The sequence below is a fragment of the Condylura cristata genome, unplaced genomic scaffold (assembly GCF_000260355.1).
Source record: "Condylura cristata isolate star-nosed mole 26May11 unplaced genomic scaffold, ConCri1.0 scaffold00043, whole genome shotgun sequence".
Lineage (NCBI taxonomy): Eukaryota > Metazoa > Chordata > Mammalia > Eulipotyphla > Talpidae > Condylura > Condylura cristata.
This window is the reverse complement of record NW_004567144.1, coordinates 4,772,178-4,798,382: the sequence shown is the minus strand read 5'-3', so window position 1 is coordinate 4,798,382 and position 26,205 is coordinate 4,772,178. Positions and strand designations below refer to the sequence as shown.

The window sequence follows — 26,205 nt, the reverse complement described above, 5'->3', positions numbered from 1 at the left end:
CCCTCCCTGGTGGCACAGCGGGTTAAAGCACAGCACTGAGAAGCAAAAGCCACTTCTGCATGAGTTCGATCCCCGCCTGCCCCGGAGGTGACCACGTGGCGTGGCAGACCTCTCCTGGCCCGCCCGCTGCTCCCCTCAGCAGTGTACCTCCTCTATCTGCCACTCTGTATCTGATGAATCCTCTCACCCTCCGCATCTCTGGCTTGTACCCCAGTTCCATATGAATAAATAAATAAATCTTTAAAAAACAATAATCCAACCTTCTGTTCCTTCAGAAAACATACTTAGGCTATACAGATAAACATAGATTGACAGTAAAAGTTTGGAAAACAATTCTAGTAACAAATGGAGATAGCAGATGAAACAGACTTTAAGCTAGAAGAGGTGAGTGACAAGAGACACCAATAGTCCCTATAGAGTGATCAAAGGGACAATACACCAAGACATAACATATACCAATATATACTCACCAAATGAGGGAGCACCAAAATACATTAAACAGTGAATATGAGCTCTGTAGAAACACACTGGAGAAAATACATCTGTGCTAGGAAACCTCAACACCCTACTGTCACCAAGGGATAGATCAACAAGACAGATTAAAGAAGGATACAATAGCCCTAAATGAAGCTATAGACCACATGGACTTAACAGGTATCTATAGGACACTGCAAACTACACCCCCCCCCCGAAAAAAAAAAACAAAAACTGAATATACATTTTTCTAAAATGTACATGGATCATTCTCCAGAGCTGATCACCTACTAGGTTACAAGAACAAACATGAAAAATAAATGAAGACTGAAATCATAACAAGTAGCTTCTCGGGCCACAAAGGTATCAAACTAGAAATCAACTATAAAAAGAAAGCAAAGGAGATTGCCATTACATGGAGGCTGAACAACTGGGTTAATGAGGAAATAAAAGAATAAAATAAAAAAATACTTTGAGACAAAAGACAAAAATAATGTAACTTCTAGAACATATGGAACTCAGCAAAAGCTATATTAAAAGCAAGAAATAACCCAAGGAAACGACCGAATGTCCCATCGTGAAAAACTAGAAAAAGAACAACAAAAAAACCCCAAAAGCCAGAAGAACAGAAGTAGTAAAAAAGCAAAAAATAAATGAAATTTAAATAATAAAGATCAGTGAAATTAAAATCTGGTTCTTTGAAAACATAGGCAACCCCTAGCAAGGTTCACCAAAAAAAAAAAAAGAAAAAGAAAAAAGGGCAGGGGCCCAGAGGGAAGAAAACTCAAATAAGTAGGATTATAAATAAAAGAAGAGAAATTACAAGTCACAGCAGAAATTCAAAGGATAATTAGCCATTACTATGAATATTTATACACAAAAGGTACAACAATCTAGATGAGATGGACAAATTCTTACAATAAGCCAAAACTGAAAAAAGACTAGAAAACTTAAACCAATTACAAGCAGTGAAATTGAAATAACAATCAAAACCCTTCCCAAAAACAAAAGCCCATGACCAAATGGTTTCACAAACAAGTTCTACCAAACATTCAAAGATTAACTAATGCCAGTCCTACAAAAACTTTCCAAAAATCAAGAAAGAGGACCCTTCCGGGTGGCACAAAGGGTTAAAGCTCAGCAATATGAAGCTATCCCCAGCCAGGGAGGTGACTCACACAGAGCAGCATAAATCTCATGACCTGCCCACTGCTCCCCTCAGCAGTGTATTTCAGTCCATCTGCCTATTCTGCTCCCCACTGTCTCTGGTGAATCCTCTCACCACCCACACCTCTAGCCTGTACCCCAGTTCTTGTATGCATAAATAAACCTTATTTTTAAAAAATAAAGCAAGAAAAAGGTAACATTCTAAGGTTAAAAAAAAAAATCAAGAAAGAAGGGAAACTGGGCCCTCCCTAGTAGCACACCAGGTTGGAGTGCTGCACTGTGAAGCTAAGTCAAAGCATGGCCACTTCAGCGTAAGTTTGATCCTTGCCCTGGAAGTGATCCACATGGCGCAGTAGACCTCTCCTGTCTTGTCCACTGCTCCCCTCAGCAGTGTACTTTGTCAATCTGCCTGTTCTGCTCCCCACTCTGTTTCTGGTGAATCCTCTCGCTGCCCCTGCACCTCTGGCCTGTACCCCAGTTCTGTATGCATAAATAAATAAAATCTTTTTAAAAAGAAGGGAAACTACCAAATACATTTTACAAGGCCAACACTACACTAATACTAAAACCAAAGACAACACAAAAAAAGAAAACTACCGGTCAATCTCCCTAATGAACACAGATGTAGAATTCCTCAATAAAATTTCAGCAAATCATATACAACAATACATCAAAAGGATTATATACCACAACCAAGTGGGATTTATTCCATGGACAAAAGGATGGTTCAAAATCTGAAAATCAATTAGCGTAATTCACCACATCAACAAAAAATAAATAAAAACCATATGATCATATCAAAAGATGATGAGAAGCATATGATAAAGTCCAACATCCATTTATGATGAAGGCCCTCTAAAAACTCAGATAAAAGGGACATATATTTTAACACGATAAAAGCCATGTATGACAAACCTATAGTTAACATCATCCTAACTGGTGAAAAAATCAAAGCTTTCCCTTTAAAATCTGGAACAAGACAAAGATGTCCACTCTTACCATTGCTTTTCAATATAGTAGTGGAGGTCCTAGCTAGGGCAATTAAGCAAGATAAAGACATAAAAGGATTCCAAATAGGGAAAGAAGTGAAACTATCATTATATGCAGATTATATAAAGAACTCCAAAAAATCCACAGAAAAACGAATTAAATCAGTTTAGTAAAGTAGCAGGTTACAAAATACAACAACAACAAAAAATCAGTAAGTTTCCTACATGCAAAAATAATCAATCTCAAGAGGAAGAAATGAAAACCATCCCATTTACAAGTGTACCCAAAAAAATTAAATATCTGGGAATAAATTTAACCATTCAACAGATAAAGGACTGATATTAAAGATCTACAAAGAACTTGCACAACTCAACAAAAACAAAGCCAGCAATCCACTCAAAAAAATGGGCACAAGGGCTAAAAAAGACACTTCTGGCCCTCCCTGGTGGCGAAGTGGGTTAAAGCACAGCAATAAGAATCAAAAGCCACTTCCGCATGAGTTCGATCCCCATCTGCCCCGGAGGTGACCCATATGGTGCGGCAGACCTCTCCTGACCTACCCGCTGCTCCCCTCAGCAGTGTACTTCATCGATCTGCCTGTTCTGCTCCCCACTCTGTCTCTGGTGAATCCTCTCACCACCCCTCACCTCTGGCCTGTACCCCAGTTCTGTATACACAAATACGAAAATCTTAAAAAAAAAAGACACCTCTCCAAAGAACATGCAAGTGGCCAACAAATGTGAAAAAGATATTCAACATCACTAGTTATCAGGGAAATGCAAATCAAAACCACAATGAGATACCACCTCACTCCAGTCAGAATAACACAACATTAAAAAAGAAAAAGTGGAAACGACAAATGCCGGAGAAGATGTGGAGATAAAGGAACCCTCTTACACTACTGGTGGGAATGTAAACTGATCCAACCACTACCGAAAGGTAAGTGAAGGTTCCTCAGAACGCTAAAAATAGATCTGTTATATGATCCACTTATTTCATGTAGGAATCTACCCAAAGAACACAAAAGCCTTAACTCAAAAGGAAACCTGCTTTTCTATGTTCTGCAGCCCTATTTACAATAGATAAGATATGGAAACAATCCAAATGTCCCAAAATAGATGAATGGATCCAAAAAAAATGGTATATATGCCCACAATGGAATAATAATCAGCAATAAAAGACAAACTTATGTCTTTTGCAGCAACATGGACAGAATTGGAAGGGATGGTGCTAGTCTAAGTAAGTCAGAAAGAAAAAGATAAATATTGGTCGGTCTTACTTTTATGTGTAATATAAGGAAACCAAAATAAAGATAAAGCCAAAACTAGGGCCCTCCCTGGTAGCCCAAGTTAAACTATAGCCACTGCAGCACCAGTGTGATCCTTGGCCAGGGAGCTGACCCACATGGCGCTCTCGCCTACTGCTCTCCTCAGCAATGTATTTCAGTGGATCTGCGTGGGCTGCTCCCCACTCATTCTCTCTCTGGTGAATCCTTGCACCCCTATCTTATACATAAATAAGTATTTTTTAAAAATCAAAACTAGTAAGCTGACCACAGAACTGAAGCATACAGGACCTCCCAGGTGGCGAAGGGGTTAAAGTCAGTGCTACCAAGCTATCACTAGCCACTGTAGCATGAATTTAATCTCCCACCAAGGAGCTAACCCACATGATGCAGCAGACCTCTTCCTGTTTCACCCACTGCTCCCCTCAGCAGTGTATTTCAGTGGAATTGCCTGCTCTGCTCCCCAATGTCTCTGTTGAGTCCTCTCACCCTTTGCACCTCTGCCCTACATCCCAGTTCTTGTTATGCAGAAATAAAATTTTAAATGAACTGGAGTATACAGCAAATGGAGGGGAGGACTGGCCACAAGGGAATATGGTGATGGTTCATGGGTGATATTTTGGCCAGAGAACTACCCTCAAGCACCCACCCTCACCCTCATTCCCCATCTTTATTATCATTCTCCTTTATCAGACTCACATGAATTCCTCATCTTTTGTGGTACGTATGCGCACATAAGCATCAATGACAGCTGGTTTTCGGACAGTCTCACAGCGAACATACTCTTTTCCCTCTTCATCTCGAAATGTGCGATAGATCTTGAGACAACGGCCAGTGGCAGAAGAGTTTAGGCTAGTCACAGAAGCTGTGTCATCATCTCTGTGATTGTTTCCTGCTGCTGCTGAGCCTGCTGCTGCAAGGCAGAAAAAGATTTCCACACATTCTCTCAACCACCCAAATGGCCATTATTTGGGGGTTGAGTGGAGACCCCAAAACTCAACATAGCAAAAACTACAGAAAGCATTAAAGGTACCATTAATCCCAAGAATGCACTGATTTATCCTTTCCTGACCTCATTTTACCATTGCCAATGTTCCTTTTCATAAGTACAAAAATGTTCAGGCAGGATCTCAAAGAACTAAATGCTTCTGTATTATAGGACTATGAAGAGTAATCATCATGTCCTGACTCCTCAAACAGCAAGAGGACAGACAATCAGGAAGTAACTGATGATGACATTTAAAAACCTGGCACCTAGCCCTCCCTGGTGGCGCAACAGGTTAAAGCACAGCACTAAGAATCTTAAGCCACTTCCGCAGGAGTTCAATCCCCGCCTGCCCCGGAGGAGATCCACATGGCGTGGCAGACCTCTCCTGACCCGCCTGCTGATCCCTTCAGCAGGTACTTCATCGATCTGCCTGTTCTGCTCCCCACTCTGTCCCTGGTGTATCCTCTCACCATCCGCATCTCTGGCCTCTAACCCAGTTCTGTATGAATAAATAAATCTTAAAAAAAAAAAATCTGGCACCCTCCGTGATAACACAACGGGTTGAAGCACATCACTATGAAGCTATCCACAACCGCTGCAGCACTAGCTCGATATCCAGCCAGGGAGGTGACCCATATTGTGCAACAGACCTCTCCTGTTTTGCCCGCTGCTCCCCTCAGTCGATCTGCTCATTCTGTTCCGCACTCTGTTTCTGGTGAATTCTCTCAACCCCACACCTCTGGCCTGTACCCCAGTTCTTGTGTGCATGAATGGATAAATCTTTAAAAAAAAAAATAAAGAACCCACCCAAGGGGAAAAATTAAAACTACAGGAGCAAACCTAGACTATACATTTCAAACTTCAATATGCATTAATAGAAATCACCTGAAGATGTTTTTGAGCTACAGTTTCTAATTTAGTAGGCTTAGGGTGAGGCCTGAAATTCTATATTTGCAATAAACTCCCATGTTACACAGATACTACTGGTCCAGGATCACAATGGTAAAATGGCTTCATCACATCTTTTTACAAAATGATATTACACAAAGCTTTTAAGAAAAAAGACTATTGTTGAGTCAGACCAGTCACTTAAATGCTTCATCTTCAGCCTTTATCCTCTCTCAATAACTACAGCCAAGTTTTTAACAGCCTGCCTGACATCTATACTGCAAACTGTCATGGTGAACTGAAACTCCACATACTGCACTTTCCCTTCTTAAATATGCTTCTTTCCCTGAAATTTACTTCTATAATCAATGATAGCACCATCTTTATAGCAAACCCAGAGTGAAATCTTAACTTGATTTTTTGTCTTCATTACCAATATCCATACCCCCAAGTCACGCCTTTGTACCTCCATCTTCAATTTCTGCTATTTCTTTTTGGTGATTTTTTAACTTGTGTCTAAGACTCCTCTGAGAACATTACACCAAACCATGCATTTTCTCAGAAAAGGCACATTTGCACAGAATTTTACACATAATTTCAGAAGGTTCAAGACCACCCCCAAGTCCATCCACAGATGCTATATTAAAAATTCTTACCTGTCAGGATGAGTACCCAGAAAGCTTACTTGACTTGGAGCACTAATAGCCCTGGTTTAGCCAGGCATGACACAAAAGCAGTAGTAGATTGGCAGCATCATTTCAATTTGTGCCCTACAGATAAATTTAGTCTAGTTCACAGTAATCTCTCGACCTCATCTACAAGCTTTCCTACACTTGTTCCCTACTATTTTTATCTCCAGCTTTGCATCAGCTATTAATCTGCAGTTACTTACACTTTTATGAGCTCCCTTTTTTTAAAAAAAAAAAAAAAGATTTATTTATTCATGCACAGAAGAACTGGGGTGTAGGCCAGAGATGCAGGGTCAGAGGGTTCACCAGAGACAGAGTGGGGAGCAGAACAGGTAGATTTACTTAAATGCACTGCTAAGAGGAGCAGCGAGTAAGACAGAAGTCCCCTGAGCCATATGTCAGTCAGCTCCCTGATTGGAGATTGACCTCAGGCCACGGTGGTGATAGTGTTGAAACTTAACCCAGGCCACCAGGGAAGCCCAGGTCCTTCTCTTTTTTGTCTGTGAAGTCACTATGCTCACCCAGTAGCATCCGCTGTAGTTCCTTCCGTTCCTGCTCCTCTCGTTCACGTGAAAGCTGAGAGCTAGTTTTCTTATTCTGCAACATGTTTTCAATGTTCTTTCCCATTTCTTCAAAGTCACTGTCTTCAGCTGAGCTGCTATCTGTATCAGTTGATAAGACTTCAGTTGATGACAAAACTCTAAAAAAAATTAAACAGTTAAGAGAAAAGGAAATATAAAAGTGTAGAAAAAGCTAAAGAAATACGATTTTAAGGTAGGAAAATGGGAGAGTGACCTTTAAAGGAATACTCAAAATTCACTAAGTCTTGAAGTCCTTAATAGGTTTTCATAGACTTTTTAAACAATAAGGAAAGTCTGAAATATGAAATTGTATAGCCACTCAGAATTCTGGGAGAAAGCCTGAGAAATAAATCAGCACATTGGTAATTTTTAACAGCAAATCATGTTCTCACCATTAAGCCTTCAGAAAAAAACTCTATCACCTATTACCATTGCAATGCTGTAAGGACTAAGCAGGTCACAAAAGTTGTCACAGAACCTAGCGTTTGAACCTAGCACCTCCTGCTATTCAAAACCTTTTGTCAGGTTGCTTTAAAGGGAGTGGGTACTCTTGCAGCATTATGAAGAGATACCACCCTGAAATTTCAGGTATCTGGCACCTGGTCATATTATTAGGTAATTTCTTCATTATAAAATAGTGCCTGGGATCTCCACCCCATTCCAGCTTGGATTTTCTGCAATACTACAACACACTTGTTTTGTAGGTCAAAGATGCGCTGGCATTCCTCTTTGTAACGCTCTTGATGCTCAGCCACAGAAAACCTTGATCCACGGGCAAATTTACTCATGGGCCCCTCTCCAGAGCGGGCTTGTTCTGTTGACATTGTGCGTACCACATCAATCACTTCCCAGCGGGACAACTTTTTAATCTACGAGAGAGAACAGACACATGCACACATATACAAATCATTCAGGGACTTCAAAGGACAAACCAAGGCATACAGAGAGTAGAACAAAAAATGAAAATTTTCACCCAAAGCAGATTAAACAGAAAACTAAACTCCTCAAAAAGTACCCAATACCCAGTCTACTACAAGCTATAGTATACCACAGGTTTCTCTAGCTAAATTTCTTACATGTGCCTCCTAGTTTTGCCTCTCTATACAGAGTTCCTAGATGCCTCTGTTTTCCTCTTTTACACTCACCTCTTCCTCAGGCACACCAAATTTACGGAGCAGTTGCTTGGCATTTTTCAGAGAAAGGCGACGAAGGTCTGCATCTGTTCCTGTAACTGTCTTTTTCACTGGCTGAGGCTCCTTATCATCCTACCTCAAAAACAAAACAAAAAAGCAAGAATCCTAGTAAGTTGAACTCATTATAGAAGGCATCTAAATCATTCTGTTAAATGCTTTCCAGATCATTCACCTTACTCATCTCTTCTCCTAAATTCCCATTTCTTCCTCCCTTGATCTTCACCTTCTAAAAATTTAGTCTCACCTTCTGCTGTGTTGGTTTGTTTGGAATTTTCACATAGGAGAACCCTTCACCACATCCTGTGGGATCTGCCACCCCAGTCACCTCCAAGAGACACTTTCCCTTCATGGCAGCAATGAAGGCCCTTGTAGTATTCCAAGGTGCAGTGCGAACCTGTGATACAGAAAAAGATTCTAAGGGCTACTGGGAACATTTGTTTTGACTACCAATATTTACAAGACTGGAATAATCCAAAAATGTACAATTTGATATTTCTTTCAACTGTCCACAAAAAATAGGTACATAAAGCAGCCCAGCACTCGGTCTCCTGTTCTTTTTCCCTATACTACTTAAAAATCATGATATTCGAGAAGAAGACCTCAGCCAGGATAAAAAGAATATGTGGAATAGCCCTATACCAGTTGGGCATCAGTAGGCATCTCAAAGAAAGTATAGCTCCAATTCTCATGATGCTCCAAAGAGTTGTTACGTTGATGACCGCATTGATTGTCCAATTGCTGATATGGCTTCTTAAAATGATTCATATATTCTCATAATTAGCAATGACAAGCTTTCTAAAGCAATGGCCCAGCCCTAGAAGTATTATACTGCCATTCTACCTATGCCACTGGTTTGGTCAAAAAACAGTCTTCTGGGCCCTCCCTGGTGGCGCAGTGGGTTAAAGCACTGCACTGAGAATCTAAAGCCACTTCCGCATGAGTTCGATTCCCGCCTGCCCCGGAGGAGTCCACATGGGGAGGCAGACCTCTCCTGACCCGCCCGCTGCTCCCCTTAGCAGTGTACTTCATAGATCTGCCTGTTCTGCTCCCCATTCTGTCTCTGGTGAAGCCTCTCACCGCCCCTGAGCCTCTGGTCTGTACCCCAGTTCTGTATGCACAAATAAATAAATCTTTAAAAAAAAAAAAAACAGTCTTCTACTGGAACCCGAACTAGTGTTTACTAATACCACACAATAATCAAGGAATAAGACAACGGGAATATGCTTTATCCACACAGAGCAATTAAAAGTATAATTGGGCCCTCCCTAATGGCCTAAGGGTTAAGTCTCAGCACTATAACCACTATGGCATGAATTTGATCCCCAACCAGAGTGCTAACCAACATATAGATCAGCAGACCTCTCCTGTATAGCTCACTGCTCCCCTTGACAGCGTACTTCAGTAGATCCTCCTGTTCTACTCCCCAATCTGTCTCTGGTGAGTCCTCTTACCCCCCAACCACATGCACAGCTGGCCTACACCCCAGAGATGTTCTATGTATAAAAAATGCTTATTTAAAAAAAATTGGAGAATTTTTTTAAAAAAAGTATAATCAGGGCCCCCCCCCCCCCGGTAGCACAATGGGTTAAAGTGCAGCACTATGAAGCTATCACAGCCAATGCAGCACGAGTTCAATTCCTGGCCAGGAAGGTGACCCACATGGCACAGCAGACCTCCCCTGACCCACCCACTGCTACCCTCAGCAGTATATTTCAGTCAATCTGCCTGTTCTGCTCCCCACTGTCTCTGATGAATCCTCTCACCCACTGCACCTCTGGCCTGTACCCCAGTTCTGTACGTATAAATAAATCTTTAAAACAAAAGTATAATCAGGATTCAATCTTGAAGGCCATTCGACAGAATCCTTAATTTCTGAAATCCTTAGCTAGCCACTCATTTCTCACTCAAACCTCTAAAGAACAAACATACAACCATGCTTAGTCTGGGCTCATTTACAATTGTTTATTCATTTAACAAGTTTTTACTGAATGACTACCGCATGTAGGCCCTATTTTCTCATGGACTTTGTGTTAGTGAAGAGGAATAACCAACCAAATTTAAAACTGCATAATCACTGCCATGATAGGACTGTAAAGAGTGCTATATGTACATAAAAAAGGGAAGGATAATGATACAACCTAAAGAAAGAATGGGAGTGAGGTCAAGAGAATATACTTCCAAGAGAATATAGCTTCTAGATAAAAGATAGTATAGGAGTAAATATATATTCTAGACAGAGGGATTCTTAAGAAGATCTTAAGACATGGGTGACCAAAGAAAGTTTGGGCTATAGAGTGACATCAAATTTTTGTTTTAATTTAAAAAATAAAAAAGATCATTCAGGGACCTCCCTGGTGGCACAGGGGTTAAAGGCACAGCACTAAAAAGCAACTGACAGCAACCATGGCAAGAGTTCTATCCCCTAGGCCAGCCAGTGACCTAACCCACATAGTGCAGCACACCTCTCCTGTTTCTAATTGCTCCCCTCAGCAGTGTCTTTTAGTAGATCCTATTCTGCTCCCCACTGTCTCTGATGTATCCTCTCATCTACCACACCTCTGGCCTGCACCCCAGTTCTTGTATATATAAATAAATAAATCTTTAAAAAATCATTCAAGGCCCTCCCTGGTGGCGCAGCAGGTTAAAGCACAGCACTGAGAGGTTAAAGCCACTTCCGCATGCGTTCGATTCCTGCCTGCTCCTGGAGGTGACCACATGGAGTGGCAGACCTCTCCTGACCCGCCTGCTGCTCCCCTTAGCAGTGTACTTCCTCGATCTGTCTGTTCTGCTCCCTGTTCTGTCTATGGTGAAGCCTCTCACCTCCCCTGAGCTTCTGGCCTGTATCCCAGTTCTGGATGCACAAATAAATAAAAATTTTTTTTAAATAAAATAAAAAATAAATTTAAAAAAATCATTCAAAACTTTTAAATAAATGGTGCTACAATAATTGAGCATTCATAAGCAGAAAAAGGAATTTTAATGCCCTATCTTACACCCTTTACAAATATAAATTCAAAATGCTCAAAATATAAAGCACTAAAACAATGTTTAGAAGAAAACATTGGAGAAAATCTTTGTGAACTTGAGTTAGGTAATAATTTCTAAGATACAGTGTATCTTTTGCAACACAGAAGACTGACAAATTGAACTTCTCAAAAGACAAGTCACAGGGCCCTCCTTGGTGGTGCAACGTTAAAGCACAGCTCTACAAAGCTAGCAGTAGCCGCTTCAGAATGAGTTCAATACCCCGCCAGGGAGGTGAAACACAGGGTATGGCAGACCTCTCTCAACCCATCCGCAGCTCCCCTCAGGAGTTATTTCAATACATCTGCTTATACTGCTCCCCACTCTGTCTCTGGTGAAATCTCGCACCCACAGCACCTCTGGCCTATACTCCAGTTCTTATATGCATAAATAAATCAATCTTAAAAAAAAAAGAAAATATAAATCAAAACTATGATGAGATGCCAACTCAAACCCACGAAAATAGGTACTATCAAAAAGACAATCAATAAGAAGTGTTGGCAAGATTGTGAAGGAATTAAAACACATAAATACAACTGACAGGAATGTAAAATGGTATAACTACTTTGGAAAAGGGAGGCTCCTCAAAAAACTAGAGATACTGTATGATTCAGTAATCTCACTTCTCGGAATATATACAAAAGGTTTGTAAGCCGGGCCCTCCCTGGTGGCGTACAGGGTTAAAGCACAGCACTTCGAAGCTAGCTGCAGCCACTTCAACACAAGTTTGAACCCCAGTTGGTGAGGTAACCCACATGGCGCAGGAGACCTCTTCGGTCTTGCCCGCTGCTCCTCTCAGCAGCGTACTTTACTTTGTCAATATGCCTACTCTGCTCCCCACTCTGTCTCTGGTGAATCCTCTCGCCACCCATGCACCTCTGGCCTGTACCCCAGTTTTACATGCATAAGTAAATAAATCTCTTTTTAAAAATGTTTGAAAGCCTATTCACAATAGCTAAGAAGTGGTAGCAACCGAAATGTCCATGGATTAAGGGATAAAATATCGCACATAAAACCAGACATCACTTAGTAAAAATAATACATTTTGAGAAAAAAAATGTGTTACTGGGTAATTTCATCATTGTACAAATGTCATGAAGTACACTTAAACAAATTTACAAGGTTTGGTCTACTATATACCTAGTCTATATATAAAACCAGTCATTTATGTGGTCCATTGCTGACTAAAGCATTGTTACACAGTGCATGACTGTACATAAAAAGAACTTTTAACTGTGATAAGGAAATTCTGACACATATAAAAGCATAAATAAATGTTGCGGATATTATGCTAGATGAAATGAACCACATAAAAACAAATATTGTATGATTTCACGTATGCAAATTATGCAGAATAGTAAAATTCACAGAAAGAAAGCAGACTGGTGATTGCCAGGGGCTTAGGAAGGGAGGAATGGGGACTTATTGTCTAGTAGCTAATAAAGGTTCAGTTATACAAGATAAAGAGTTCTGGAAATAGGTTATATAATAATGTGAATGTACTTAACACTACTGAACTGTATCCTTAAAGGTTAAGATGGTAAGTTCTAAGTCATACATATTTCACAATTCAAAAAATATAAGTGTACAGAGTTTAATTCCATTTACCTAAAATTTTAGAAAAAGCAAATTAATCTGTAATGACTGAAAGCAGATCAGTGGTTACCAGGAAAGAGGGAGGGTGAAGAGAAGGAAAAGAGACAGGAGGAGGGCCTCCCTGGTGGCACAGGGGTTACATCACAGCACTATCAAGCTATCCTTAGCCACTGCAGCATAAGTTCAATCCCCAGCCAGGGAGTTGACTTACATACGGCCAATAGACTTCTCCTGTCTCACCCTCTGTTCCCCTCAGCAGTGTATTTCAGTAGATCTGCCTGTTGTGCTCCCCACTCTGTCTGGTGTATCCTCTCACCCCCACACCTCTGGCCTACACCTGTTCTTATATGCAGAACTAAACATAAGCCTTAAAATAAAAAAGCAGGAAGAAGGAACATCAATGGAGCAAAAAGAAACTTTTGGGGTCAACAGATACACTCATTATCCTGTCATGAGTATTTCACAGGCATAATCATACCTTAAAACTTGGCTTGGTGGCCCTCCCTGGTGGCGCAGCAGGTTAAAGCACAGCACTGAGAATCTAAAGCCGCTTCCGCATGAGTTCGATTCCCGCCTGCCCCAGAGGTGACCACATGGTGTGGCAGACCTCTCCTGACCCGCCCGCTGCTCCCCTCAGCAGTGTACTTCGTTGATCTCCCTGTTCTGTTCCCCACTCTGTCTCTGGTGAAGTCTCTCACCACCCCTGAGCCTCTGGCCTGTACCCCAGTTCTGTATGCACAAATAAATATATCTAAAAAAAAAAAAAAAAAAAACTTGGCATGGTTACCAGTGGGAACAGAGAGTAGGGAAAAGAGAATGAGGGAGGGAAATAGATAATGGCATTAGCACCAGTGGCCTGGTAGAGGATAAGTGGAACGTGCACATATGGAGAAGTAAAACTATAACCTCAAAATTATAATAAATATAGAATAGCAAGGAAAAAATAACAAAGACTACACTTTAAATACCTACAGTTGACAAAAACCAAGTACAGTTTACTGTGTATCAATCAGAGCTCAATAAGACTATTTTTAAAAAGGATAAATGTCACATACTAATATAGATTAGTGTAAAGCCTTACTTCATCATCAATCTTCATCTGGAAATCTTCCTCATTTTCTTCTTCTGGAGCAAAAAAGGACTTCTCACCATAGCCAGCATCCTAGAAGAGAACATAAACAGTCAATAAACAAGTTTCACTGAATACCAAATACTGAGTATCACATAGCATTTTGCATAGAAATAAAATATTACCATTATACATCACTAGGCTATAAGAAGATATTTCAAGAAACTCCATAAGGAAGCTAAATAGATTCTCATTAGCCAGGACTCATTAACTCAGTGGTACAGAATTATGCCATTCCAACCCAGCTAGAGCTTTCTTACTTTGACTTGATAAGGATACTACTATGCTTCTCTAAACCACATAGCCACTGTCGTCATCATCATCATCATCTCTGCCTACCGGGAATATGTGGAAACAACTGACAAGTACTTTTCCCTGTTTGCACACCTGTCTTGTAAAGAACAGAGATTAAAGTCCCCAAATGGATGAGCAACCGTTTTCAAAGCAAAATAATAGGTCCTATGTTCCTCACTAAGTCTTCCCACTAAGTTTTAGCTCTACTACAGTTTTCTCCACAACTGATCTAGCGTACTTCAAATTTTACATAATTGGTAATCATCTAGTAATCATTTCTAAGCTAATGAGAATAAGCTTTACCCTCATCTCTAGAAAACCTGTGGACATAAGCAGTGCCTGAAAGGAAGGTGTTCACCTTCAGTCGCTGTTCTGCAGCTATCATGCTGTAATAAGCACAGCATTGCTCTGGAGACACCATAGCTCTGATCTCCTCTTCAGTTGGTAAACGAAAATCAGACTTCAGCACCCACCAGTTTGAGTCCATCCCTAGAAAAGTGAGAATGAGACCATTCTGAATTCCAAAGGCCCTTTCATTAACAACAGGGACAGCAAACCAAGACTAAACCAGGCAATATCCTAGAAGTTAACAGGCCTAATCACAGTTGGCCTGACTGTCTGACCAAGAAAACACCTGCTGCCAGATTTCCTATACCTCATTAAAGATACTCAATAGTCACACTGAATTTCCTAGCAGACAAAATTAAAAAGCAATGCTACCTCCTCCTTTTGATACCTCAACTGTCATACTGAATTTCCTAGCAGACAAAATTAAAAAAGCAATACTACCTCCTTCTTTTGATACCTCAACAGTCATACTGAATTTCCTAGCAGACAAAATTAAAAAGCAATGCTACCTCCTTCTTTTGATAGCTATCAACTTCTATTTCTTTTTCATTAACTGTATGATACCCTTAACTGAAAGCAATCATTATTCTTTTCTTGGTGAAGGACAAAAGGACAAAAATAATCGATCACAACTGATGACCTGTGCGTTTAAAATCAGCGCAAAGCTTTAGCCTCTTGCGGATGCTGCTTTCTGAGTGGGAAGGAAAGGCTTTTTTTATGTCTTCCATTCGGATCCGACGTGGCCGATCTTTACTCTTCCAAAAAAGGCGGTAAATAAAAACCTGCACAACAATTCAAATGTTTTGTATTTACCAAAATAATAAAAGGATAAAGGTCCTCACCAGGACCTCTTCCTCAACTAAGCCCTTATGTATTTTTGATGTGTATCCCCAAATCCAGATACCTTTTTACTCTTACCTGGAGAAAGTCTCGAATATGTGTATTGGCCCTTTTAGAGTTGGGACCAGGAACTTCAAACAAGGGGCACTGCTGGCCAACCACAAAAATATCTACTAATTCCCGAATATAGTAACCTTGTCTTGTCCGAATGATAAGGAAGTCAGTTTCTGGCATCTTATGAAGATAAATTGGGGCACGAAAAAGGTTGTTCTCAAATGCCTACCAAAAGTGAAAACAAAAAATTATAGAGGGAATCCCTAGAAAATTTATAGTCAATAATAAGAAAGGAAAATCAAGCTTGCTTGCTCTCCAACTATACCGTCTAAGATACATCCAGTAGTATAAACAAATTATAATATGGAATATCAAACAGGAACATAGTCTGTTACCTACTGGCTTGTTACTTTTAAGAGTTAGTAGTGGGGAAAAAAAGAGTTAGTAGTAGAAACTACAGGATTTAGGTTCAGATGACACTGGCTCTGCTATTCACTAAATGATGTTAAATAAGTCATTTAATATCTGAATTTGTTTCATAAAATAGAAATGTTTAGTATTTATATTTCACAAGGATTGAAAATTATATAGGCAGTTATGTTATAAACAAATAAGCACTATCCTACTACCCTTCTAAGCCTATACTAGACCTCAGCCTATCCCAATGGTGTATAATTGAGATAAAAATTAAGGGCCCTCCCTGGTGGCACAAAGGGCTAAAGCACAGCACTATGAGGCTATCCTCAGTCACTGCATCACGGTTAGAGCCCCAGCTAGGGATATGAACCACATGGTATGGCAGCTCCCCTCAGCAGTACAGTTCGTCAATCTGTCTGTTATGCTCCCCACTCTGTCCCTGGTGAATTCTCTCACCCCTTGCACCTCTGGTCTGTACCCCAATTCTTGTACACACAAAAAATAAACCTTAGGCCCTCCCTGGTGGCACAGCGGGTTAAAGCACAGCACTGAGAAGCTACCACTTCCACATGAGTCAGATCCCCGCCTGGCCCGGAGGTGACCACATGGCATGGCAGACCTCTCCTGACCCGCCCACTGCTCCGCTCAGCAGTGTACTTCGACGATCTGCCTGTTCTGCTCCCCACTCTGTCCCTGGTGAATCCTCTCACTGCCCCTGTACCTCTGGCCTGTATCCCAGTTCTGTATGCATAAATAAATAAATCTTAAAAAAATAAAAAATAATAAAAATAATAAACCTTAAAAAATTAAAATACTAAATAACAGAAACAGCTAACAAAGAACAATATGGTCTAGAGAAGAGAGACTAAACACACAGGACAGAAATATTTGAGTTTATCTAAAAAACCCCAGGTAGACAGGATTAACTGTCAAAAGAAGGCAATGATTCTAAGGAAAGACTTCTTAGAAAGTGGGAAAAGGAGGACAGGAAGAGAGAGGCTCTTCAATATGTAGGTGTGCAAAGTAGGTTCTAAATGTGAAATGCAGAGAGAAAAAATATTAGAAGATTAAAAAGAGGGTCTTTAAGATGACTCAAAAGTAGTCACACACAAAAAAAGAGCTGGTTAAAAAAAAATCTCAACAGAAAGCTACAGGGAAAGGAATGCCAAGGACAGTATAGCTAAAATATGGTGGGAAATGAACTACATATGTAAAGAATAAAGAAAAAATGAGCCTTTATAGAATCTATAGGAGAATAAGCAGTAATAATAATGGAACAAACTAGGGTCAAGAGCTTTGCCAAGACAAATGAAGGTAAAAAACAAAACAGAAGAGTGTGAGACATCCCCTTACATCATTGGTAGGCCCTCTATATAGTCCCTGAGTAAAAGCTAGATTACCAGAGGTACTTTCTATGATCTATCAGGAAAGAGAGAGGGGGAAAATTCATTTCAATATGGATGGGAACTATAAATGATATATGGTTCAATACTCGAAATGGGCGCAAATAATATCAAAACATGTCAATTTTACACATATAAATCAAATGTTCACAAATTACTACAGTAAATTAATAACAAGTTGACATCCCTACAACATCCAGGTATTTCTGAACTTCTAACCAGTGTGTATTTTCAGAAAACTATTTTAAATTTATCTTAACTATACAATCAAGAATCCATTTTAATAAATACAAAAAGAAACTCAGTTCTGTTACAAAAAAAGTATTAGGGGAATTACAATCACTTTAGGATTACACTGATATTCTTTACACCTGATAAATGAATAGTCTCTGAACTAGAACTGGTTCTTTTTAGACTTACTACTTATCTGTCCATTTCCTTACAAAAGAATTTTAATAAAATAATTCCTCACCTGTAATAACTGGCCAGGATGGAGAGAGCCCAGGAAAGGAGATGTATGGCAATAAACAGTTTCTCCATATTTACAATCTGGAGCTCCAGGATCTTTTCCAGGTTTCTAAAGAACATAGCATATCCAGTTACTATCATAGAATATAATTCTATAAGCATGGCATTTTACTATTACCAACTACAAAAAAATATATACCAATATATTTCTCCCAAGAAACTGAATAGTATATACAAAACATATGTTCACAGATTATCACTGGATGGCTACAATTATAGTAACAACAAAGACTTTTGAGCACTCACCCGCTTATAGTAGTTTTTTATCTTGGTTGCCATGCCAACCTGCATCATCAAAGGTCCATTTTCTTCACTGTATTCTGCAAGAATAAGGTCTCCATCTTTGCCTGTGAGGTCCTGAGGTGTGCGCATAAAAAACATCTCTCCACCACCTGAAGCTTGCCTCTCTTGTTCTCTCATCTGCCCAAAACAAAAATACAGTCCATAGTGCTGATAACTACATACACATTCTGAGACAATGACACCAGAACAGCGTTACCTTGCTGTTTTCCTAATTTCATTGCAAAATTTCTAAAGTGCAAAGAGTAATACTATAGATACTTATTATCCTACCACCTAAATTTATATGTAACCTGCTGTGTTCTTTATAACTCCCTATATATTTTGCAAAAAAAACATTTTTAAAAGTTTCAGTCATGACACTTCACCCATTTAAGTTTTTGTGCATACATCCCCTAAGAATATGCACATCGTCTGAAATAACCACAATAGTATTCCATTACATCTGAGAAAATAAGCAGAAATTCTCTAATATCATCTAACATCCAGGCTGTTCCCCTAACTTGTACTCCGATGTCTTTTATAACTGCCCATTTTGTAATCAGGATTCAGTCATACCTTGGCCTTCTTTTTGATATGCTTTAGCAAGGGCTGGACTGAGTGGGGCCCTGGCTGTGATAGTGCCCCAAATGAGTACTTTTTCAGAGGTGGACGATGGAACTGCCGGAGTTTGATGGGCCCCATGTGGGTGGGAAAAAAGGGCTGACGTAACTCCACAGCAGGAATTGAGTGCTAAAACAGGAAATATAAGGGTTCGAATTAAATATTAAGTCCAGCCTAAGCAAGATTTGTCCCTATGTGCCAAGAAAATAAAACAACAGTTCCCGGCCACCACCAAAAATAAGTGTTACTTTTACCTGAATAATATTGCCTCCAAAGGTGCCTCGAAGACCCTGCTGCTTAGGGTAGTAATATTCATCATTGGAGAGATTCCATGGATCTTTCACTTCTGGCTGAGACATATTCTAATGAGAGATCATCAAGGAAACCTTAGTCAGAATACTCTTCTCCATTTACTTTTCTTTGTTCTTCTGTAACACCAAGTCCTTTTTCCCTTCACACACCTGCTGTGGTTCCTCCTTGATAACACCTGTTTTCCCTAAGAGAATTCGACTCTTCTTCAGAGACGATTCCTTCTTACTCTCCTTAGAAGGGGAATTGGAAGTGGCCTCCTCTTTCTCATCAGGGATTTCTGAGGATGAAAAGAAATGCGACTCTGGAGTTGCTACCCCTGAAGATTCACCTTTCCTACAACTATCTTTGCAGCTTCTAACCAGATATCTCATCCCGCCTCAGGCCACGTTACAAACTACACTAACCAAACTACACTCCTGACATCACAAAGGTACTATTTCACATCATTTCTGTATGTGTTTTCCCTAAACAATACACAAATGCTAGAAAATGACAGTCACAATTTTATTCCCTGAAAATGCTACCTAGGAGGTTCTAATCTTGACCTTCCCAACCCTTCACAATTCTACCCACCTATAAATGTTAGCAGCCAACTGTCAATTATAGAGGAGAAACACTGAGCCCCGCCAGTAACATACCCAAAATGAGGTTCTCGTCATTGGGGTCCAGTGTCAACACAGGAGGTTCCAAGAGCCGGGGCATAGCTTGAGCATCCCAAATGATGTTGTCCTCCCAGCGTCCATAAACTAGCTCCTCATTGTCGATGGGAAAAATGGAGTACCAAGGTTTGTCATCATCCAATGTGGCAGCAAAGCCTAGTTAAAACAAGAGGAAACACTCAATATTTGAACCTCTTTCAAGCATGACTCTAGCAAAAGGAAAAGGAATAACTGTTAGCCAAGTTACTTATGTGACTATGGAAAAGGAACCTAGTGGACAGTGTACTTTTCATTGAAAACACTGCTGGACACAATATATTTCCTTTTCTCCCAATCCTCTTTTTAATCACTAAATTCAACAGACAAAGAAGACTGTAAAATTGCTACAGAAGTTTCTAACAAACTATCAATTACTATGTTTACCTTATGACCCAGTAACAAGTGGTTCAAGGAGGGACCCAAGCTTGTAGAATACACTTTGAGTTATGCAGATGTTGGCTGTGACAAAGTCATCAGAGAACTTAGGCACACACAGTGTATTTCTTACTTAAAACATTGCAAACAAAAATGTACATTGCAGTATATTTTACACTAGTCACAATTTAAGCCGTCAAAAGTTTAAGGGACTTGTTAAATAAATTTCAGTAATCTGCTAACAATAACTGGCAGTAAGATATATATTTCAAATACAACAATCGACAAATTAGAAAACATCCATGTCAGAATATTATGTAACCAGTGTTTCGAATGGAGAAAGGTGGGGGAAAAAATCTATTTCATAGATTTAAAAGATACTCATTTTTCTTGAATTATAGATGTATTCGGGTTAAAATGAGTATTTAAAAAGTATAAAAAGGAATAAAGAAAACTGAAGCTGACTGTGATCTTACTGTGAACCCATTAGTATATTTTCTTTTAGTCAGCTTTCTATGCCTACATAGCGTGCTTTTTAAACAACTTACAACAAATATGATACCAAATAAGCCGTTTTATGTTTTTTCTCATTTTATGCTTTTCTGACATTTAAAATTATTTTCCCATGTCATTAAACAATTGTGGAGAACATTGAAAACACATAATGTTTACGTTAAGTGAAAAAGCACTGCATATAAAATTGTATCTATGTTAATGAGCTCAACTACATATACACACAGAAGACAAAAAACTGAAAATTTACCAAAAAGCTAACAGTTGATAATCTCTGGATAAGATTACCAATGATTTTTGACAATGTCTTTATTTTCAAAGTTTTCTACATTAAGCACACAGCATGATCTCCACCTCCCCTTCCCCCATTTAAGGAGCAAATACACACATTCTAGAATGATAAAGACAAAGAGGTATTGGAAACAAAAGCAGACTATAACGCATTATTATAATTCAGAAAGGTCTTATTCAAGTGGTTTTTGCCTTTTCCTAATGAGAAATTACAGTCCATCCTAGCTCATTAATTGTGTAAAAAAATGTATAATTATTACAGACTAGAAATCAGGGCTGAGATCTAAAACACTTCACTGTCCCTCAACAACAGCAAAGAAATACCTAAACCCACTTAGGATGACTGAGATGAAGGGCAGTGTGCTGGGCAGAGCTGGCATAGAAGCACACCTTGCTGAACATTGTAAGCCATGGCATTCCTAGTCATGCTGGAAGGAAGCCAGCCTGCCAGGCTTGCACGCTGAGGTTTTGTCCCTTTGTGTTTGACATCCTCCCCATCCCAGATGATGTCATCCTCCCAATGCAGTTGTGTCACCATCAGGAAGTTTTCATCAGCCAGAAGATCACTGCCATTGCTTTCCTCAAGTTTCCTAAACTCCTGTAGAAGTAGGGAAGGAACAACAAATCCCTGAATGATCACTAGTCAATGTTCCCACGCCAAATCCCACATCAGATACATCAAATGTAGTCCTTGACTTGAAATAACCTGAAAATGGAGGAATATTTATTTCCTCCTATTCTTCATCAGTCAACACACTCAATTCACAAACAGAATCTTTGCAAAGGGGCCTAGGTCCCAGGGTGATAACAGCATACCAAGAAAAGGCCAAAAATACTTAAGTTTCCCACCAAGTCTCTCCCCAACTGAAACATAAAGCAAAGGCTATGGGCACACTGATTCCTTTCTTACATACCAACACTGCTTACCTCCATCATTCTACATTTCATCAAAGGTTCATGTTCCAGCTTTCTCAGTTTGAAGCCATAGTCAAACCCACTGCCATCTTCAGGGACACCCAACATATCATACCACAGTCGGGCAGGCCCATACCGCCACTCTGCCACTCTTGGTTTGGTATCGGTCACTTTATCTATATCTCCACTTGACTGGGAAAACTTGGACTCCACAGGAGCCATCATTGTGATCTGTAACAGAATAAAGTAGTAGAAGGGGGTAGAGGAATTCTCCTGATCCCAGATGTCCTAAGACTACAGGGAGTTTAAAAGGCAGGGCGGGGGAACTAAGAAGCGTGTGGATGATTTCTGAACAGGACTGGAATTAGAATATAAACAATAGAGGTATATCACAGCACACTGTCACTCAAAGCTTCCTATTCACCCTCTGCCAAACCCTAAAACTTTTCTACTACAAATGAACTCATAATTACTCATTGGTAATCATAATCAGCACAGAACTCTGCCAGCTGAGGTGTTATTTCCAATATAGACATACACTAGGAAAAACTAGTTTGTTCCCCTTGTAGGTGTTAAATCTAGGTCTCTATTTTGCCTACTTCATCATCAGAGAGACACTGCTCTGGAGGAGGTGGTGGAGCATAGTCGTAGTTCCACAAAGACTTCTGGTCAACTTCTGATTCTACCAAGCACTCCACCTCCTGCATCTGTTCTTCCTGTATCAGCTCACGGTGCTTCTTTTTCCTCTTTCTTCGAGCACTTCGCCAAACAGATGGGACATTCTTCCCTGGTCCAAAAAGACGTAGGAAGCGTAACACCTAGAACAAAGAACATGTTACCATGTCAGAGACTGTCAGATAAGGAAAAAAGTAGCAAATAGGTTTGGAAACTCCCTTCAAGGATCTACTCAACTGAAGGGACCGAACGAGGAATGCCAAACTCAGATTTATACCATCTATCAAGAAAGTAAAGATGTGTCCTTTAATAATTAGTTATTTTAAAACAACAAAAACAATTTCTAATGAGGACTATATAAATCACATATATTAACAAAACATACACCATTAAAAATAAGACCTAATACATTATCATTGAATAGGAAAATATTTAGCTCTTATCCATTAGATAGTTAACATCTTAAGAACGAAATTCAGTATTTAGAAGAGATCAATGGCTTGCAGTGTAAGCATTCTCCATAGAAAGTACCTTCCCAGGCCGAAATTCTGGGAAAAGTTCTGTGACACTTGGCAACAGCTTGGTGGCATCATGCTGCATAATCCCAGCCAATGGTAGGGTCAGCTTTCCATCCTCAGATTCTGCCTGTGTTGCTTCCTGAGGTCCCATCTCAGATTCTGAGTCAGAGGAACTACTGTAGTCCACTTTCTCTGAGGCCAAAGAGGAAGGGGCAATGATGGAGGGCAAGATGATGCCTTCTCCATCCTCAGACACTGAAACAAGGAAGAGAAACCCCTTTGGCATGTAACTGTGAGCATATTTCCTTGGATTCAGCCAACACCCTTTCTAGGTTATATGCATGACTCAATGGCAGGGGTATAGTTCCAAGTTCCCAAATTACTATATAACCCCCAAAACTCCTTCCAATTCATTATCTCCCACCATTCCCAACTCACCTGGGACTTGGTACCCTAGGGTTGTGAACAGAGAAAACAAACACTATTACTACATTTACTACTTTCTATTAGTATATCAGGTTAAAGGAATGTGACCAATAACAAAATTATGCAACACTTTACACTAGTCAGACCATATTACGACCAGTTCAGAGACCCATAGCTGGACATTCTTTTAAGCCCACAGGGTAACAGTGGAACTGCTTAGTATAAAATAAGACACATGACATAAAGTTAACAGGTAACTAACTACTTAGCCTGCTGACTAAAAAAGAAATGACTTAAACTCTGATAGAAATTTAGGATTTATGTTTCAGGAACACAAGACTCAAAAAATAGCAGATCAAAGACACCACTCCTCCCTAATCTTCTAGAACAGGTTTCTATTATTGCAGTCATAGGGATAGGTGAGATGGTTACTGAAGACCCAGTCTTTGAATTGTCTGAATCTGGTAGTGGGCTCTATATAATTTATATATGTTCTAGGGTACCTTCCTCATTCAATCATTTCTTTTAAAGTCATCTCAACAGGTAGTGTCCAAATATCAGTATGCAATCAGTTACATAAAAAATTACCTGGGTACTTTTTTGAATTCCTGGCCTTTACCCCAGATCTTCTGAAACATTCTCTCCAGAGATATGAGTTGGAAGTGTGTATTTGTATTAAAGACTGAGGTGATTCTGAGGGACAACCAGATTTGAGAATCACTCAGATTTGAGAGACCTAAGTTACTTTTTCTTGAGCACATGTTAAAACTGCTTTGCCAGATGTTTTAAAAATAAACTTCCCTTTAACACAGAAAATTATATGAACTGCTTCTGGATGTTGTATCCTTTCCTAGCTGCTTAATTTTAATAGTCCCCTAAGTATCCTAAAAGCCTGGAATTAATGAATGCAACTAGTTTCTTAGACAAAAGAAGACAGCCTCTACTTACCACCAGTAATAGCATCCTGGTCCTTATCCTTCTTCATTGGTCCAGGGGGAGGAGGTGGAGGAGGCATCAACTTGCAATCAATGTCTTCACAATCAGCATCATAGTCATCTTCATCATAATCTATTAAAATCAAGAAAGGGGCCCTCCCTGGTGGCGCAGCGGGTTGGAGCACAGCACTGTGAAGCTGGCTGTGGTAGTTTCAGTGAGTTCAGTCCCCTAGCCCAGAGGTGGTGCACATGGTGTGGCAGACCTCTCCTGACCTGCCTGCTGCTCCCCTCAGCAGTGTACTTTGTCTGCCTGCCTGTTCTGCTCCCCACTCTGTCTCTGGTGAATTCTCTCACCGCCCCTGCACCTCTGGCCTGCACTGCAGTTCTGTATGCATAATATTTTTTAAGTGTAAGTCCTTAAAAAAATCGAAAAGGTGTATTTCGGGGATCATTTCAATACTTCGTTACTGAAACCAAGAAGATGACCTTAGTACCCAAACTATCACAGAACAGCCTTGAGTACCCTCATCAGTCAAGGACTTAAAGCACCACATGAAACACTATGTGCATCCCTTAAGAACACACTGAGATGCAGCTTCTGCCTTCAAAGAGATGGCATCATGGTAACAACTGGTGTAACACTATGTATAGCTCAACAGGAAGTCAGAAAATTCTCAAGAACTATTTAAAATCTTTCTTCCTAATCAAATCCTGTTTACTTTTTATTTCCACCTTGCTTAATTTAATAATCTATCATTTTTCCTTTGAGTGGACTTCTCAGCCCATTTTTGATACACTGTTACTGTCTACATTTTGAATTTGTTACTCTTTTCATTGCCCTCTAGTCACTGGTATCCATTCCCTTCCTCAAGAATCACCTTTATCCAGGGCCAACCTGGTGGCACAAGAGGTTAAAGCACTACACTGTGAAGCTATCCATAGCCACAGCAGTACAGGTTCAATCTCCAGCCAGGGAGCTGATCTACATGGCATGGCAAACCTCTCGTGTCTTGCCCACTGCTCCCCTCAGCAGTGTATTTCAGTCCATCCATCTACCTGTTCTGTTCCCCATTGTCTCTGGTTAATCTTCTCACCCCCCTTCTGGTCTGTACCCCAGTTCTTGTATGCATAAATAAATCAATCTTAAAAAAAAAAAGAATCACCTTAATCCAGATTAAACCCAAAACTACCTATCTTGCCCTGACTTAGCCCCTCTAAAGTGCAATGCATGTTCTGTCGCCTAAAGAACTGTTCCACTTAAATATTAAACCACATTTCCTATCATATTAAACAACCACATTTCCAATCACACTTTTATAAATTAAGAAAAACTTCTTGATAGTATCACTAACATCATCATTTCCACAGCTTTAGTCTCCTCTCTACATCAATCTCTTACCACTCCCACCCCCTCACACACCTTTTCCAATCATTAATAGCAGTCGTGGCAACTTTAATTTTTAAAGTTCCACTATGTGCCACATGTTTATAGCTATTTTACCTGTAATCCTTTCAATGATGTTGCAAAGTAAATATTGAAATACAGAAAACAAGTGACTTACTCAGGGTGACATACATAATGAAGTCAAAATTCAAGCCTGCTTTAACAATAAAAAGCCGGTATTATGTCCCACACTTCTTCACTCACAAAGTCCTAATAATATTTTATCAGCAACGCTCTCGCTGATCCTTTAACTTTCTACAACTGTCACTCTACTCCAGATCTTGATAACTCTACATCTAGCCTTCACAGGCT

At 39.9% G+C, this 26,205-nt stretch overlaps 1 protein-coding gene across 10 annotated transcripts in view; it reads right to left on the bottom strand.

The window, feature by feature from the left end:
* The window catches only part of TAF1 (TAF1 RNA polymerase II, TATA box binding protein (TBP)-associated factor, 250kDa), a 92,345-nt gene that overhangs the window by 60,628 nt on the left and 5,512 nt on the right, over positions 1 to 26,205 (bottom strand). For 4 of the 10 annotated variants that reach the window (XM_012733933.1, XM_012733941.1, XM_012733934.1 and 1 more), the window contains exons 4-24: positions 24,463 to 24,582; positions 24,103 to 24,207; positions 23,102 to 23,343; positions 22,495 to 22,713; positions 21,908 to 22,126; positions 21,371 to 21,578; positions 19,742 to 19,918; positions 19,253 to 19,380; positions 19,046 to 19,153; positions 18,747 to 18,920; positions 18,135 to 18,308; positions 17,833 to 17,937; positions 15,565 to 15,765; positions 15,287 to 15,428; positions 14,657 to 14,787; positions 13,957 to 14,037; positions 8,500 to 8,649; positions 8,208 to 8,327; positions 7,756 to 7,931; positions 7,003 to 7,181; positions 4,616 to 4,829 (exon numbers count right to left, since the gene is read on the bottom strand). In XM_012733933.1, the coding sequence (XP_012589387.1) occupies positions 4,616 to 4,829; positions 7,003 to 7,181; positions 7,756 to 7,931; positions 8,208 to 8,327; positions 8,500 to 8,649; positions 13,957 to 14,037; positions 14,657 to 14,787; positions 15,287 to 15,428; positions 15,565 to 15,765; positions 17,833 to 17,937; positions 18,135 to 18,308; positions 18,747 to 18,920; positions 19,046 to 19,153; positions 19,253 to 19,380; positions 19,742 to 19,918; positions 21,371 to 21,578; positions 21,908 to 22,126; positions 22,495 to 22,713; positions 23,102 to 23,343; positions 24,103 to 24,207; positions 24,463 to 24,582 (3,373 nt within the window). The remainder of the gene's footprint in view (positions 1 to 4,615; positions 4,830 to 7,002; positions 7,182 to 7,755; positions 7,932 to 8,207; positions 8,328 to 8,499; positions 8,650 to 13,956; positions 14,038 to 14,656; positions 14,788 to 15,286; positions 15,429 to 15,564; positions 15,766 to 17,832; positions 17,938 to 18,134; positions 18,309 to 18,746; positions 18,921 to 19,045; positions 19,154 to 19,252; positions 19,381 to 19,741; positions 19,919 to 21,370; positions 21,579 to 21,907; positions 22,127 to 22,494; positions 22,714 to 23,101; positions 23,344 to 24,102; positions 24,208 to 24,462; positions 24,583 to 26,205) is intronic. The other 6 variants (XM_012733937.1, XM_012733938.1, XM_004694480.2 and 3 more) reach the window with 4 other exon arrangements.